The following is a 16,889-nucleotide window of genomic DNA, read 5'->3' on the forward strand; positions in this document are numbered from 1 at the left end:
TTTTCAACTAACCTGCACATCTTTGTGCACACCTGGAGGAAACCCATGCAGACACGGGGAGAAAATGCAAATACCACACAGACAGTCGCCAGAGGATGGAATCAAACCCGGGTCCCTGGCGCGGTGAGACAGCAGTGTTAACCACTGAGCCACTGTGCAAATATTTGCATTGTTATGGGGAAAGGGCAAAGAAGTGGGGCTAGTTGAGTTGTTCTTGCAGTCTGCAGAGAGAATGGGCTGAATGGCCTCCTATGTTACAACCAATCTATGATAATGAAATCCATTAGCCTTATAAATGAGATAACAGGAACTTCCATACAAATAACACTGGAACAAGCTTTATAAAATATCTTTAATTTATATAACATAACTTAGAGATTATGTTTACATTACGATGATAGCATTCTTCCAGAGTTCCCAAGTTACATTTCTGTTTTGAAAAAATATTAAACAGCCCAATGTACTTTCCTTTTCTTAATAACGAAAACTAACTCACTGCATTGAAAATCTTAAAACAAAAGAAAGTTTGGAAAGAACACTAACACCATCTATATTTGAGGTCAGGGCTGGATCTGTTTTTCTTGTTTGTTTGCAGGCCATTGCAAAGGTAAAGTAACTGGACATTAAACTCTAGTTTAAAAAAAAGCATCCTGATTCCCAGTAACTGGATAGCAGGCCCAAATAACTTATTCTGACTGATTTCTATTGCAATATCGGGACGGATCCTGTGTGTAAGATGGTAGAAGTGGGAGGGTGGATTATAAGTTGGAGATCATCACAATTTCATTGTCTGTTAACAAATTCATTTAACAGGGAGAAAAAAAATTGAAACAGTCTAACTAGTAAGCCACGGATGAATTTGCACTACTCTTTCAAGCACTGAGTCACTGCGTAATTTCATGAAAACTTCATTAATATAAGTCATAAGATAAAACTAAAGGAATGTTAAAAATTGAAAAAACATGCATCTGTTTAAAACACAAAGTTATTTCGATGACACTTGATAAATTGTCGTATGTCTCAGGGAAAACATTTGAAAGTACTGCAGAAAACTGTTTTAACACCTGAAATGTGGTCATAGGTCCCACTGCATGTGTAAATTAACAGTCCATAAGGACTAGTAAAAATTCAGAAGATTCCCTGCATTTTTGCATGGGGGTCTGTTAACATGCAGTTGTTTTGATAAACCATGAACTAGCTTGGAGGAAACGGGGTGACAACACAGACACAAATGTTCCAATCTTTAAAACTAAATTACTCCATTGCATTGTTCACAGGAAATTCTGCGCCAGCCAAACATTATCTACAGCCACAGTAAGCCAGGCTTTGTCTTCAAGAATATAATTTTAAAGGTTAGGTCACTTTCTGCATCCAAACCAGTGGGCTTAAAGTCAAAGTGTGAACTCATCCAACAGCATAATCATTCATATGTAGCACAATGGTATCAATTAAGGTTAGTGCAAGTGTGACAGACAGAGAGAGAAAGTCAGAAGTCACATGCCACCAGCCTGTAATCCAACAGGTTTATTTGAAATCACAATTTCAGTTTGCAATTTCAAATAATCCTGTTGGATTATAACCGGGTGTCGTGTGACTTCTGACTTTGTCAACCTCAGTCCAACACTGGCACCTCCACTGTACGTGAGAGATGGTGTACGCATACATGTTTGAGGGAGATAAAGAAAGTGTGAGAGAGATAAATTTTATCCAGCATCTATTGCATCTGCTGCTCTGGGCAGATCTTTTGCTTTGGACATTCCTAAACTGAGATTTAGGAGAAGTGGGATTAATTCAATTAACACACAAACTATATTTATTTATTCATTGATTCTGTATGTGACCCAAGGCAAAACACTGCTTCAAGTTGTGAATGTTAACAAAAACTTCATCAATTGTCTTCAGTCAGTAAAGGAATATTTGCCCTCTTCTCAAAACATGGCAGTGTCGAGGAAAAAAATTGAGTACGTATAAAAGGGAATTGCTTTGCATTAATTGCAACATATTCCCCAATTTAAAATTCAATGGTGGTACTGAAATTTCAGTTTCTACAAAAAATGTATTGAAAACAAATATTAAAACATGCAAAGTTTACAAAAAACCTGAAGTTGGTATCCAAGAAATCCTTATAAAATTACAAAACAAAACCCTTAACATGAAAAACGTTAAAATAGCCTTGTATTTGTTTGGGTAAATTCTGGAGGAAAGGCACAGGATGTTGAGGAGCATGAAACCCAACAGTTTCAGCTTTGGTCATCAGTAGTGTGCACAGACAGGGCAACACACCCTCCAGGCTGTGAATTCCTCACACAGACACCAACAATCCTCTAGCTTCATCCAAGGGTAACACTGCCATTGTAAGCTCACTACCTCGAGGTTAGGAGTGTGGGGTTATCTGGAAAGTTGCAGAATCCCTGTGGGTGACCATGCAAGAGGTTTTAACATGAGATGCATTTGAACAGAGCTCCCCTGATGTGCAAGGCAAGTCTCTAAACTCATCACATCACTGCATCGCCTCAGCAACTTTCAATTCGGTATTTCTAGCATAAATGAGAATATTCGGGATAAGGCATGCACGAATATGTGTACATCATTGAGTTTTTGGTACAAGCTGCTACTGCAACCTTAAAGCAGCATGAGCAGCTGCCTCTGCAGCTAAACAGCTAAAAAAGCAAGCATATAAACCTGAACACTGAAAACAGATTTCGAAATCATTATTTTCAATGAAGAAAAAATAGTTCCTCTACATTTCTAATACTCGTTATTACAATGTGATTTCGTGTGCAGCATTTATATATTTTTAAATGTTCATATTGCATCAATACAGAAAACGACACAATGGTTAAGGAATTTTTAACTGAGTTTAAGTATGATATGTAAACATAGTGAGATTATTCTAGTTGCATTGAATTTTTGAAATGTCACAAGACACAGTGTCACTGTCTATAGTTAATGATGGTGTTAACAGACAGAGGACAGGGCCTTGGAAAAATCTCCTGGCAATATATAAAACCTTGTTGGAGATACCCCAGTCAGCTGACACCTTAAAATAAAGACAGACTTTGTTTTAGCCAATTCTCTTGACTTTTAACTCAAAGGAAAATTGAATCATGGATGCAAACAGCCCACTGGGAAATGATATCAGAGATCACTATGACAGATGGGGGAATATCACACGATGGAGTGTGCCCACATGCAACCTACACAAGGTGGTTTTCCTTCACAGGAAAGCTTCAATATTGCTCAGGTTAACTGTAGGGGACATCACAACTCATGAAATCCCCTTCTGATCCGTGAAATCATCACTACCCCCGAGGTGAATGCTCTCGATTGTCATGGGGGAAGAGCTAACAAAAGTGCTGTGGTGTCCGGCAACAGAGGTCGCTGCGGAGGGGTGAGGAAGCAGAGTGCTTGTAGCAGCCCGTCAATTGCATTAGAACTGAGGCAACCTTCTGAAGACTTCCTAACATCCTGCGTTTGCCAAATGGAAACTGGACACTGAGGCCCACTGCCAGCCTATCCTCCCTGCTGGATAATCAAAACGATGAAGCCAGGAAGGATGTGCCATTCATTCAGGAACCGCCCTCCATCAGAACTCAAATTAGGCAACTGTCCCTCAATGACCAAGAAAAAGCCAACCCACAAACAACAGGGCAGCTTCATCCTGGGGTGAGGGGACCACCACTGATCAGATATTGAACCAGGCAACACCACAGATAATAAGAGTCACGAAGATCAAATAAAAAGTTTCTGAAACACTGTCTGGTCCATGCTGAGTTAGTTCACGTGTGCAGGAGAAATTCTACAAAGTCAATTTCAAGACTGAGTGTTAAGGGGTAAAGTTTTTTCACCTCTAGATCGCTGCCCAGAGGCATCCTCAAACCAAATAAAGTGTGATTGTGATGCCATTTGTGGTTGAACAGCAGGCTGTAGTTTGGCAAATTACCAGAGCTATGAATGACACCAAAGGAACTCCACCCTAATGATTAAGCACTTGTTAAAGGGAAAGATAGAAAGATAGTGTAGGTTGAGTGTGGAATGGATCAGTCAAGCTGAATAGTGTTATTGTGTGTTTTGGGCAGAATACATTTCTTGAGATAATCTTTCATCAGAAGGCATTCAAGTTGAGCTTATGCTTAAAACGTGAAATCATTTTTCTTCTGCCAGCTCTTAACCTGTCTACAATTTGAGCTTGACCCTTGTTTTATGTTGGTCAGCCTATCTCTACACACAGGCTGATAGAAATCTGGAACCCTCTCTTCCAGAATTACAAAGTAAAGGCTTCCAGACTTGGATCGAAGCATCTTGTTAGCAGAGGAAAACCGAGGGCGAACAAAGTGATACAATCTTATTGACTGATAAAGCAGGCTTGGGGTTTGACTGTCCACTCCTATTCTTATTTCTTATGAAGTAGATTAGAAGGGCTGAATAGCCTGTTCCTCTTTTTAAGACTAAGATCGCTTTCCTATTGAAATAAAATTAGTAAAAAGACAAAAGGGAGGCCCATGGAGTTTTGTTTTGAGTTCACCTTTGCTTCAATTTTCTGTCTCCATTAAACCCAATATCAGTCCGGCTCGCTCATTAGGGGAGTGGCTCTGGACTCTCAATAGCCAGCATGAAGTCACACAGCACCAAATAAAAACTGTTCTATGTCAGCGATTTTGAGAGAGGGCCCCAAAGTAAAATAATGACATAACCTGATTTGAAGTTTTTGGTTTCAAAAATCATCCAAACAAAAATTCATAGAAATTAAAAAGGAAAAGACTTTTGTTTAAAAGAACATCTCCTTAGGGTGACAAGCCGTGTGACAGAGAGATGCAGGAGATAAAGCAGCAGTGGCTAAAGCCCCAACAGTAAGAATGTGAAGAACAATGGTTCCAGTGTTGAGACATTAAGCTGTTGTAAGCTAACAGCTCAATTCTATGGTGACTCCCTTATTTTAACCATCTTCACTTCAGTAAAATCAACATCGTGTCCCATGAGGCAAGGTAGACCAAACCCAGTGGGAGTCAGAGTTAGAAAGGTTAGCACAAAAAGGTATTCTGTAAAACTAAAACAGATTGGATGGGACAGGGAGGATACAATCCGATTCAAAAACACTACAATCCTGTCAGCCAGTACTACCTAACTCGATAGTAGAGGTGAATAGCCAGGCAGATCAGCCCCACTGCTACAAAGAACAACGGGGTGAGCTGGAGGTTAAACAAAAAGATGGAGAGGACTGCATTAACTAACATGGAGCAAGAAATGACAAAGAGTCTGGTCATGCTGTTGTTGTACTTCATGATGACTGACATCAGCAAGCCATTCAGAGCCTGGCTGCCAACTATCACAGCCACCCAGACCGAGTAGCCCTGGAAGAAGCTGGTGGAGCGGGAGCTGGCTGTGTGCACCACCAAATTGACTAAAACACCAAACGAGTACAGGAACAAGTTCTGGAGGTTGAGGGGCAGTGGCTGGGACTTCAGAGCCCACTCCGTGTACACCGCAGAGAGGCCGGATATCGAGCAGTAGGCAGCGATGGCGATCGCACCCTGCAGGGTGATGTACATGCGGTCATCGGTCATTGGCTCTCTCTCTCCTGCCTGGCCACGCATGGCACCAGTGTGGCAAATCCCAGCTGCCATCAGCAGACAGAGCGCCAGCCATTTGCGTGCGGGCAGCCACTGGCGGAGCAGCAGGCTGTAGAAGGCAGCAGTGGCTGCAATCTTCAGATTGCTCAGCACCTGAAAGGTCACGGGGTCCATATGATGTTGCATGTGGACGACCAGGTTGTTGTTGACTGCGTACAGGGAGGCGGGCACAGCGAACGGGAGGGCTGCCCATACTGAGATGGCAACCCCACTGGTGGAAGAGCCGCGGTCATGAGCTAGAAATAACACGGAAGACACGGTGAGCTTCACCAGCTCGACCAGAACAACAACAGAGGAGGAACTGAAGGGCACCCTCCCGCCCACCTTGCACAGGCTGATCAAAGGCGCATGCGAACCATAGGCAAGCACAGAGAGAAGCAGCACAAGCCCCCAGCCGACCTGACCCCTCATCCGGCCCTTCGCAGGAGACAAACCAAAAGTGCCAGGATCTTCGAGAGTTTCCATTTCTTTTCTGAAGCAGCTCGCCAAAACGCAAGTTCATTTACGTAAGGGAAATGTTGACAGGTTGGGTACAAGGCCAGAATAGACCCGTGGAGAAAGGACAGAGAAGCAAGAAGGCAATTGTGCGTTTGCATGCACCTGTCTTTCAGTCAGATTCATTGTAAGCATCAAGCGACAGCAGTCAAGCTTTATAAGTCATTTACATCAATAATATCAAAGGCCAGTTGCGCTCCAAGTTCACATTTGATTATCCTGCAGTTCCCTGATATGAGTTAACTGGCTCTGAGACTGCAGATATGGAGGTATGCTTGTTATTTTGGTCCTTTCTTCATCGAGTCCAGGTAATCCTTGATTGAGTTTTCTACATTGGGGATGCTGTAGTTTTGGGCTGCATAAATCCCAGTGACTGTTCCCACCAGCACACCCAGGACAGCAGAGGCTCGCAGCTTGGCCACAACGTATCCCGCCAGGAACCCCTTCAGGAATGGAGAGGCCAACAGGGAGCCACCCTGGAACAGGAGAAGATTCAATTAACTTTAGTGGTTTACAGATGTCTGGTCTTGTACTTGGCCCTGAACTGAGCTTTCAACCCCACGTTTGCTCTGGCATCAGGCATAGCTATTTGTATCTGTCAGCTTGCCCACCTCTGCCCCTCCCTCAGCAGCAGATGCAACTCTCGTCCATGCCAATTCCTACTTCTGTCTTAATTATTCTCATTCTTTCTTGCCAGATAGCTCGCTGTAGCCTCTAAAACCTCAGCTTAGGCAAACTGTGTTGCCCATTTCGCAACTCACACCAAATCCCATCCCATCCCAGCACTCACTGAGTTACAGTGACAGTGCCTTGGTCTTGGAGAAAGTTGACTTCAAAAAACTCAATCTCCTATGTACCTCCGATTGTGACCTCTTGCTCAAATGTAATTCATCACTTTCTAATTTGTGACCCTGCTTTCAGCTGCCTCAGCCCCAAGCTCTGAGGTTCCAACCCGAAACTTCTTTTCTCTCTCTCTCTCTCTCTCTCTCTCTCTCTCTCTCTCTCTCTCTCCAGTAAGACAGTTTGGACTAAACTTTTCGTCACATCATAGAATCCCTACAGTGAGTCTGCAGTGACCCTCCAAAGAACATCCCATCCAGATCGAGACCTTTACCCAATATCCATAATCCTGCATTTAGAATCATAAAATCCCTATGACGTGGAAGCAGGCCATTCAGTCCATTAAGTCCACACCAACTCTCCGAATAGCATCCCACCCAGACCCACCCCGCAATCCTATCCCTGTAACCCAGCATTTCCCATAGCTAATCCACCTAGCCTTCACGTCCCTGGACAATTTAGCATGACCAATCCATCTAACCTGCACATCTTTGGATTGTCTGAGAAAACTGGAGCACCCAGAGGAAACCCACGCAGACACAGGGAGAATGCGCAAATTCCACATCAACTGAATCACTACCTGAGGGTGGAAGCGAGCCTGGGTCCCTGGCACTGAGGAAGCAGTGCTAACCACTGAGCCACCATGCCACCCAAAGACTGGCCCCAAAAAGACTTCAAAATTGTGAGAGAAAGGAGCACAAAGAATAAATTGGCAGGGAAATCACAAAGCTGTATAAATACTATAGAGCAATGACATGGAACACCTTTAATTACCCCAAATAGTTGAAGAAGCTGAGAGAAGTAATGAATGGGGTGATCTCCAGCATCTGTAGTCCTTACTTTCTCATAGTGGAGGATTTGTCATAGTCTTCCTGGGTATGGAATGAGGATTGGTGTGTGACACCTTTATTCAAGAAAGGGTTCATGGATATTCCACACAACTACATCCTTGCCAACTTATTACTGGCAGGTGAGGGTTAGAAACCATTTGGTAAACAAAAACCAACACACACATGGAGAGCCTGGAAATTTATTGAGGAGGCTAAGCAATGATTCATAAAAGGTAGGTCATGCCTGACATAATCCAATTGAACTTTTTGATGTAGAAACAGAGAAGGTGGCTGATGTTGTCTGTGGATTTTGTTTACATAGATTTTAAGAAAGCATTCGACAAGGTACCACATCAAAGGACAGTCAATAAAATTGAGGCTCAGGGTACAGGAGGGCAAGTGTTAGCCTGGACAAAAATAACCCTAAGGCAGAAAACAAGGAGTTTTGGTAACTGGCTGTTTTTCAGACTGGAGGATGGTAGACAGTGATGTGCCTCAAGGGTCATTGACAGCTCCACTTTTTGTTTTGATTATATATATATATATCAAGAAAATGATTTGGATGTTAGCTTAGAGGGCAACATTTCAAAATTTGATAATGAGAGGTGTGAACAATAGTACCGATACTAATCAACTGCATCAGGACACAGATAGACTAGAATGGGCAAGTGGTATTCAAAATCGTGAGGAGTCTGAACAGAGAAAACAGGAAAAAATGTTCATGGTAGTGGAATGATAAAGAACCAAAAATGCAGATTTAAGGTAAGTTTCACACAGCAAGAAGTTAGGGTTTTTAAAAATTCATTCACAGGATGTGAGCGTCACTGGATAGGCCAGTATTTACTGCCCACCCCAGTGGACAGATAAGAGTTTGCGATTTTGAAGATTTGTAGCTCAGGCTGAGGTTCTGGTTATAAGTTTGCTCACTGAGCTGGTAGGTTTGTTCTCAGACGTTTTGTCACCATGCCAGGTAACGTCATTAGTGAGCCTCCAAAGAAGCTTTGTGAAGTTTGAAGCAAAGTTTGTGAAAAAAACTGGAGGTTCACGTATATAGGTTTTTGAACTTGACAGGACATACTAAGATACCCATTGGGATCTTGGATACTGGAAACAGAGACAAGTACAAAATCAATGAAAAATTGACTTTAAAAAACTCTGTTTAGACACCACTAGAGTATTGCATCTGTTTTGGTTCAAACAGTCTGCCAAGATTCTTGAAACGTGTCAAGGATATTTACCAGAATAATTAAATATATCAGCTTTGTGGAATGTTAGTTATAGTGTTAGGTTCAAGAAGCTGAGACTGTTCTTGGAGCAAAAGAAATTGGATAACAGATTTGATACAGGTTTGGATAAAGTGGACGATGGAAACGATTTTTGTTAGCTGATGGTACAAGGACTAGGGGATATGCATTTAACGCTTTGGGCAAGAATTCAGGAAGCACATGAGGAAAATGGTAATGACCTGACACTCACTAGCTGCAAGGCTGGTAGCAGCAAAAGAGATCAATGATTTCAAAAGGAAATTGCATACACACTCACAGATAAACTTGTAGGTTTAATGGAATAGAGCAGGAGAGTGGGACTTGCATATTCCATCAAACGTTGGCACAGATATGATAGGCCAGAATTCACCCTGCTCTGCTATACTGCCCCTCGGCTTCTATGTAGCTCAGTGTCAAATGTTTCCAGATAGCACTTTGCATACCGCCTTGGGATATTCCATGGTGCTATAAAAAGTAAATGGCTGTGGCTAAAAACAAAATTTACATTAATAACAATGCTTGGAGCAAGTGGAGGCCATTCAGTCCCCTGAGCTAATTACACTATTTACTTATTCCATGATCAATTTTAATCTTAGCACCATCTACTACCTGATTTCTACAAATCTTTAATTCCCGATTGTGAATTTCACAACAGATTGCAGACAATTATGTCTTTTTTTTGGAGTGGGTGATGCCAGTGCAATTTACAGCAGCACATTAACAACAGGATGCTTTGCAATAAGTGTCAACATCTAAACAAACCATAGCATTCACTTTTAAATATTAATAAATAAAATTAATAGTGACAGTATTCCCTGAAACAGTCTTTTGCAGATTGATGCTGCAAGAGTAAATCTCAAAGAAGAAACTGATGAGGAGATGTGTCAATCCTAACTGCTAAGAAAAATGTCTTTTGAAGGCACACTTGTAATTTACAATCATCAACTTTTACATATTACATACTATTGCATAATATATTTTCTGCATTTTTTTCAGGGCATTTAGTGGAGAAGTGAACTTATATTAAACTCATGTCTGCTCCAGGCACAATGCACAATTCTACTGACTGCATTCAAAAAAAATGACACAGAAGCACTTGAGAGAACACATTCCTAAGGACTGTATCAGAACTGAGGGATTACAGTGATCAGGAAATAACTAAACAGGTTAAGCTTATTTTTCAGATTGAAGCCTTAAAACTTATGCATGGGTTGGGAGAGTGGCTAGCTGTGGAAAGAATGTTTTTGCTTATGGGAAAACTCAAGACTAGGGTTCTTGGATGGTCTCAAAATTAAAAAGGAAAATAAGGCTTTTTAGATTTCCAACTGGGGAGTCTGAAACCACAGGAAGCAGTTGAGTCAGATAGTCGGAATGCACTCAAAGAAACTAGACAACTCATGAAAGTAGGATGTGCTGGCAGGAGGTCGATGGAATGGGAGATGACTCATATAGAGTATAAGTGCCAGCACACACTAGTTGGGCCAAACAGCCCAAAACGTGTGCTAACAGTTTGAGTCCAAAGTCTCCTGTGTGGAGGGATGCCTAAAATAAGAGTCTTTGGACTGTTTTTCTCTCCATGGATACTGCCAGATCTGCTGAATTTCTCCCGGATTTTCTGGTATTATTTCTGATTACCAGCAGCCACAATATTTTACCTTTAATTGACCAGTCTCTGTTCTGTATATCCGAGGTGATGCATAGAATTCTAAAATCTTTCTGGGCATCTTCTACCCAAGTCATTTTCTGAAAGAGCTATCCAATTAATCACACACCCTTACTCTTTCCCTGTAACCATGCTAATGATTTACATTCAAGTATTCACCCAACTCATTTCTGAAAATCAACCTTGAAGCTGGTTCCAAACATTTTCAGCTACTGCATTCCAGAAAGAGGTAACTTGATGTGTAAAAGTCTTGTCCTATCTCATCTCTGGTCCTTTTCAATTATCTACTCAACCTCATGTCCTTTGCTTGCTGACCCTTCTGCGAAAACAATTTCTCTTCATTTACCTGACCAAAGCACTATTGACTTCAAACACCTTCTACTGAACACCCCCTGCTCCCAGAACAGTCCCAGCTGCTCCAGTTTCTCTAAGGAAGCCATCTTTCCTTGGTACTTTTCTAGAAAATCTCATTGCCACCTATTTGGCACCTTTTCAGAAGAGGGATATGAAGAATTGGAATCAAGACTGCAGCTGATTCAGATTAATTGACTCCTGTTCCTTCACCATAGGACAGATGGCCATTCAGCCCCTCCAGTCTGTTCTGCCATTCAATGAGATAATGGCTAATCTGTGACCTACCTCCATATACCTGCCTTTGGCCTATGTCCCTTAATACTTTTGCTTAACTAAAATATTTCCTCCTCAGATTTAAAATTAACTGGCATCATTTAGTTCATATTTTCTTCTTATTCTTCCCCCTAAAGTGTACTACTTTACATTTGCATTCAATTTCACCTGCTCTGAGAGTAAACTGTTAGTTAACAGTGAATTAAATTTACCCACTGCTTGCTACTAACACCCTTGAATAAGAAACTTTGCAAACTGTTCACAACAGAAGACTGAAAGGAGATTTTACTTCAGTGCAGTTCTTTTGACACTCACATTGGGCAATCCCATTTGTACCTCCTCTTCCACCCTCCTCTGGATGCTTTCCAGTTGACCCTTCAACTGTGCAAGATCCTTTAGCTTCCCCAGTGTGTCCTGCAGAAAGAATATGACAGAAAATAAATAGGAGGACAATGATTTCCTTTCATAAAGCATGAATGCCAACAGTGAAACTGAAGTAGACCCTTCGGCAAGGTAATAAATAAGATATAGTTTTTAATTATATAGTTTTTTCTTTATGCTTTCATTGGATATAGGTGTTGTTAGAAAACCCAGCATTTGTTGCCCATTCCTAAAAACCAATTGGTTTGCTCAGCCATTTCAGAGGGCAGTTAAAAGTCAATCGTGTTGCAGTGAGCCAATCATAAATGGGACCAGATAAGGATGGCAGATTTATTTCCCTCTTCTTTCTCAGTGAACTACATCAAGGATTTTTTTAGGTCAATCGATTATACCATCACTGAGACTATCTTTATATTCCAAATTTGTATCAACTGAATTTAAAATCCACTGACATTGATCCATTGACATTGCCACTATACCACCATCTCCCTCTCTTCAACTGGGTAACTGGCAGCACTGGATATCAAAATAGTTCATTAAACTTTCTTTTATGGCAATAATTTCTCTAAGGACCAACAAGGACTGAATGAGAGAAATGACCTCTCAACCCATCCACTGAATACACAGTGCCCTCATTCCTATTCCTCCCTCGACCCAACACCCTTTCCCTCAATCTCACACTTCCAACACAATCCCCAAACTGCTCGATTACCGCCGTCCCAAACTTCTATCCACATCTCTTCCCCATCCCTCCATTCTTGCCACTTTCCACTCCCTCATTAACACCCCCCACCTCCTCGTCGACATCGCCTGAACCCGCCCACGCCCCCTCCCCGCCGACACCCCCACGCCCACACCCCAATCCACCCCCACGCCCACACCCCCCCCGCCGACAACCCCGTCACCCCCCCCCGCCGACAACCCCGTCACCCCCCCCCGCCGACAACCCCGTCACCCCCCCCCGCCGACAACCCCCCCCGCCGACACGCCCGTCACCCTCCCGCCGACACGCCCGTTCCCCTCCCGCCGACACGCCCGTCCCCCTCCCGCCGACACGCCCGTCACCCCCCCGCCGACACCCCTGCCCCCCCGCCGACAGCCCCGTCCCCCCCCCACCGACACCACCGTCCCCGCCCCCCCCCCCACCGACACCCCCCCCCACCGACACCCCCGTCCCCCCCCGCCGACACCCCCGTCCGCCCCCCCACCCCCCCCGCCGACACCCCCCCCCCGCCGACACCCCCGTCACCCCCCCCCGCCGACACCCCCGTCACCCCCCCCCGCCGACACCCCCGTCACCCCCCCCCGCCGACACCCCCCCTCGCCGACACCCCCGTTCCCCCCCCCACCGACACCCCCCCCACGCCCACCCCGCCGACACCCCCCTCACCCCCCCACTGACACCCCCGTCCCCCCCCTCACCCCCCCACTGACACCCCCACCCCCACCGACACCCCCGTCCCACCCCCCCCCCCACCGACACCCCCGTCCCCCCCCCCACCGACACCCCTGACCCCCCCCACCGACACCCCCGTCCCCCCCCCACCGACACCCCCGTCCCCCCCCCCACCGACACCCCACCCCCCCCACCGACACTCCCGTCCCCCCCCACCCCCCCGTCCCCCCCCACCGACACCCCCGTCCCCCCCCCCCACCCCCCCGTCCCCCCCCACCGACACCCCCGTCCAAACCCCCCCCACCGACACCCCCGTCCCCCCCCCCACCGACACCCCCGTCCAACCCCCCCCCCACCGACACCCCCGTCCAACCCCCCCCCCACCGACACCCCCGTCACCCCCCCACCGACACCCCCGTCCCCCCCCCCACCCCCCCGTCCCCCCCCACCGACACCCCCGTCCCCCCCCCCACCCCCCCGTCCCCCCCCACCGACACCCCCGTCCCCCCCCCCCACCCCCCCCGTCCCCCCCCACCGACACCCCCGTCACCCCCCCCGTCCCCCCCCCCCACCGACACCCCCCCCCCCATCCCCCCCGTCCGTCCCCCCCCACCCCGTCCGTCCGTCCCCCCCCCCCACCCCCCCCGTCCCCCCCCCCCCACCGACACCCCCGTCCCCCCCCCACCCCCCCGTCCCCCCTCCCCACCCCCCCGTCCCCCCTCCCCACCCCCCCCGTCCCCCCCCAACGACACCCCCGTTCCCCCCCCACCCCCCCCGTGCCCCCCCACCGACACCCCCGTTCCCCCCCCCACCCCCCCCGGCCCCCCACCCCCACCCCCCCCGGCCCCCCACCCCCACCCCCCCCGTCCCCCCCCACCGACACCCCCGTCCCCCTCCCCACCCCCCCGTCCCCCCCCCACCCCCCCGTCCCCCCTCCCCACCCCCCCCCGTCCCCCCCCAACGACACCCCCATTCCCCCCCCACCCCCCCACACCGACACCCCCCCCCACCCCCCCCACCCCCACCGACACCCCCCCACCCCCCCCACCGACACCCCCCCCCACCCACCCCCACCGACACCCCCCCCACCCCCCCCCACCGACACCCCCCCCACCCCCCCCCACCGACACCCCCCCCACCCCCCCCCACCGACACCCCCCCCACCCCCCCCCACCCCCCCCCCACCCACACCCCCCCAACCCCCCCCACCGACACCCCCCCCACCCCCCACCACCGACACCCCCCCCCCACCACCGACACCCCCCCCCGACACCCCCCCCACCGACACCCCCCTCACCCCCCCCCACCACCGACACCCCCCCCACCCCCCCCACCACCGACACCCCCCCCCACCCCCCCCACCACCGACACCCCCCCCCACCCCCCCCACCACCGACACCCCCCCCCCACCCCCCCCACCACCGACACCCCCCCCCACCCCCCCCACCACCGACACCCCCCCCACCCCCCCCCACCACCGACACCCCCCACCACCGACACCCCCCCACCCCCCCCCACACCCCCCCCACCGACACCCCCCCCACCCCCACCCCCCCACCCCCCCCCACTCGCCCCACCCACACCCCCCCCACCCCCACTCCCCCCACCCACACCCCCCCCACGCCCCCCACCGACACCCCCCCACCCCCCCCACCCACACCCCCCCCCACCGACACCCCCCCCACCCCCCCCCCACCGACACCCCCCCCCACCCCCCCCCCACCCACACCCCCCCCACCCCACCCACACCCCCCCCCACCCACCCCCCCACACCCCCCCCCACCCCCCCCCCCCACCCCCCCCCCCCACCCCCCCCACCCCCCCACCCCCCCCCCCACCCCCCCCACCCCCCCCACCCACACCCCCCCCACCCACACCCCCCCCACCCCCCCCCACCCACACCCCCCCCACCCCCCCCCCACCCACACCCCCCCCACCCCCCCCCCACACCCCCCCCACCCCCCCCCCACCCACACCCCCCCCACCCCCCCCCACCGACACCACCCCCACCCACACCCCCCCCACCCCCCCCACCCACACCCCCCCCACCCCCCCCACCCACACCCCCCCCACCCCCCCCACCCACACCCCCCCCACCCCCCCCACCCACACCCCCCCCACCACCGACACCCCCCCCACCCCCCCCACCACCGACACCCCCCCCCACCCCCCCCACCACCGACACCCCCCACCACCGACACCCCCCCCCACCCCCCCCACCACCGACACCCCCCACCACCGACACCCCCCCCCACCCCCCCCACCACCGACACCCCCCCCACCCCCCACCACCACCGACACCCCCCACCACCGACACCCCCCCACCCCCCCCCACACCCCCCCCACCCACACCCCCCCCCACCCCCCCCACCCCACACCCCCCCACCCCCCCCACCCCCCCCACCCCACACCCCCACACCCCCCCACCCCACACCCCCCCCACCCCACACCCCCCCCACACCCCCACCCCCCACCCCCACCCCCCCCCCACACCCCCACCCCCCACCCCCACCCCCCCCCCACACCCCCACCCCACACCCCCACCCCACACCCCCCCACCCCCCCACCCCCCCACACCCCCACCCCCCCCACACCCACCCCACACCCCCACCCCGCCCCACACCCACCCCCCACCCCCCCCCCCACCCCCACCCCCCACCCCCCCACCCCCACCCCCCCCCACACCCCCACCCCCACACCCCCACCCCACACCCCCACCCCCCCCCACACCCCCACCACACCCCCACCCACACCCCCACCCCCCCCCACACCCCCACCACACCCCCACCCACACCCCCCCCACCCCACCCCCCCCACCCCCCCCACCCCACCCCCCCCACCGACACCCCCCCACACCCCCCACCCCCCCCACCCCCCCCCCACCCCACCCCCCCCACCGACACCCCCCCACCCCCCCCCACCGACACCACCGACACCACCGACACCCCCCCCACCCCCCCCCCCCACCGACACCCCCCCCCACCCCCCCCCACCCCCCCCACCGACACCCCCCCCACCCCCCCCACCGACACCCCCCCCACCCCCCCCCCACCCCCCCCACCGACACCCCCCCCACCCCCCCCACCCCCCCCCACCCCCCCCACCGACACCCCCCCACCCCCCCCCACCCCCCCCACCGACACCCCCCCACCCCCCCCCACCGACACCACCGACACCCCCCCCACCCCCCCCCCACCGACACCCCCCCCACCCCCCCCCCACCGACACCCCCCCCACCCCCCCCCCACCCCCACCCCCCCCACCGACACCCCCCCACCCCCCCCCACCCCCCCCACCGACCCCCCCCCACCGACACCACCGACACCACCGACACCCCCCCCACCCCCCCCCCACCGACACCCCCCCACCCCCCCCCCACCCCCCCCCCACCCCCCCCACCGACACCCCCCCCACCCCCCCCCCCACCCCCCCCACCGACACCCCCCCCACCCCCCCCCCCACCCCCCCCACCGACACCCCCCCCACCCCCCCCCCCACCCCCCCCACCGACACCCCCCCCACCCCCCCCCCACCCCCCCCACCGACACCCCCCCCACCCCCCCCCCACCCCCCCCACCGACACCCCCCCCACCCCCCCCACCCCCCCCACCGACACCCCCCCACCCCCCCCCCCACCCCCCCCACCGACACCCCCCCACCCCCCCCACCGACACCCCCCCCACCCCCCCCCCCACCGACACCCCCCCCCACCCCCCCCCACCCCCCCCACCGACACCCCCCCCACCCCCCCCCCCCACCGAC

General features: G+C 52.3%; 2 protein-coding genes across 2 annotated transcripts in view; both read right to left on the bottom strand.

Annotated features, from left to right (window-relative positions):
* Nucleotides 1-333: 333 nt before the first annotated feature.
* LOC122556439 (putative UDP-sugar transporter protein SLC35A4) lies at nt 334-6,112 on the bottom strand. The gene has a single exon (XM_043703085.2). The coding sequence runs from the start codon at nt 6,093-6,095 to the stop codon at nt 5,118-5,120; it is 978 nt and encodes a 325-aa protein (XP_043559020.1). The 5' UTR covers nt 6,096-6,112; the 3' UTR covers nt 334-5,117.
* Nucleotides 6,113-6,264: 152 nt separating this feature from the next.
* Nucleotides 6,265-16,889, bottom strand: part of slc35a4 (solute carrier family 35 member A4) — a 17,231-nt gene continuing 6,606 nt past the window's right edge. The window contains exons 2-3 of the mRNA XM_087995102.1: nt 11,666-11,764; nt 6,265-6,601 (exon numbers count right to left, since the gene is read on the bottom strand). Coding sequence (XP_087851228.1) covers nt 6,404-6,601; nt 11,666-11,764 — 297 coding nt within the window. The 3' untranslated portion in view covers nt 6,265-6,403. The remainder of the gene's footprint in view (nt 6,602-11,665; nt 11,765-16,889) is intronic.

This window comes from Chiloscyllium plagiosum, unplaced genomic scaffold (genome assembly GCF_037043375.1).
Source record: "Chiloscyllium plagiosum isolate Xiang-an unplaced genomic scaffold, Cpla_swu_hap1 HiC_scaffold_16, whole genome shotgun sequence".
NCBI lineage: Eukaryota > Metazoa > Chordata > Chondrichthyes > Orectolobiformes > Hemiscylliidae > Chiloscyllium > Chiloscyllium plagiosum.

What these genes read in the sequence shown, in the direction of transcription:
- LOC122556439 (XM_043703085.2), bottom strand. Translation starts at nt 6,095, where the DNA reads ATGGAAACTCTCGAAGATCCTGGCACTTTTGGTTTGTCTCCTGCGAAG.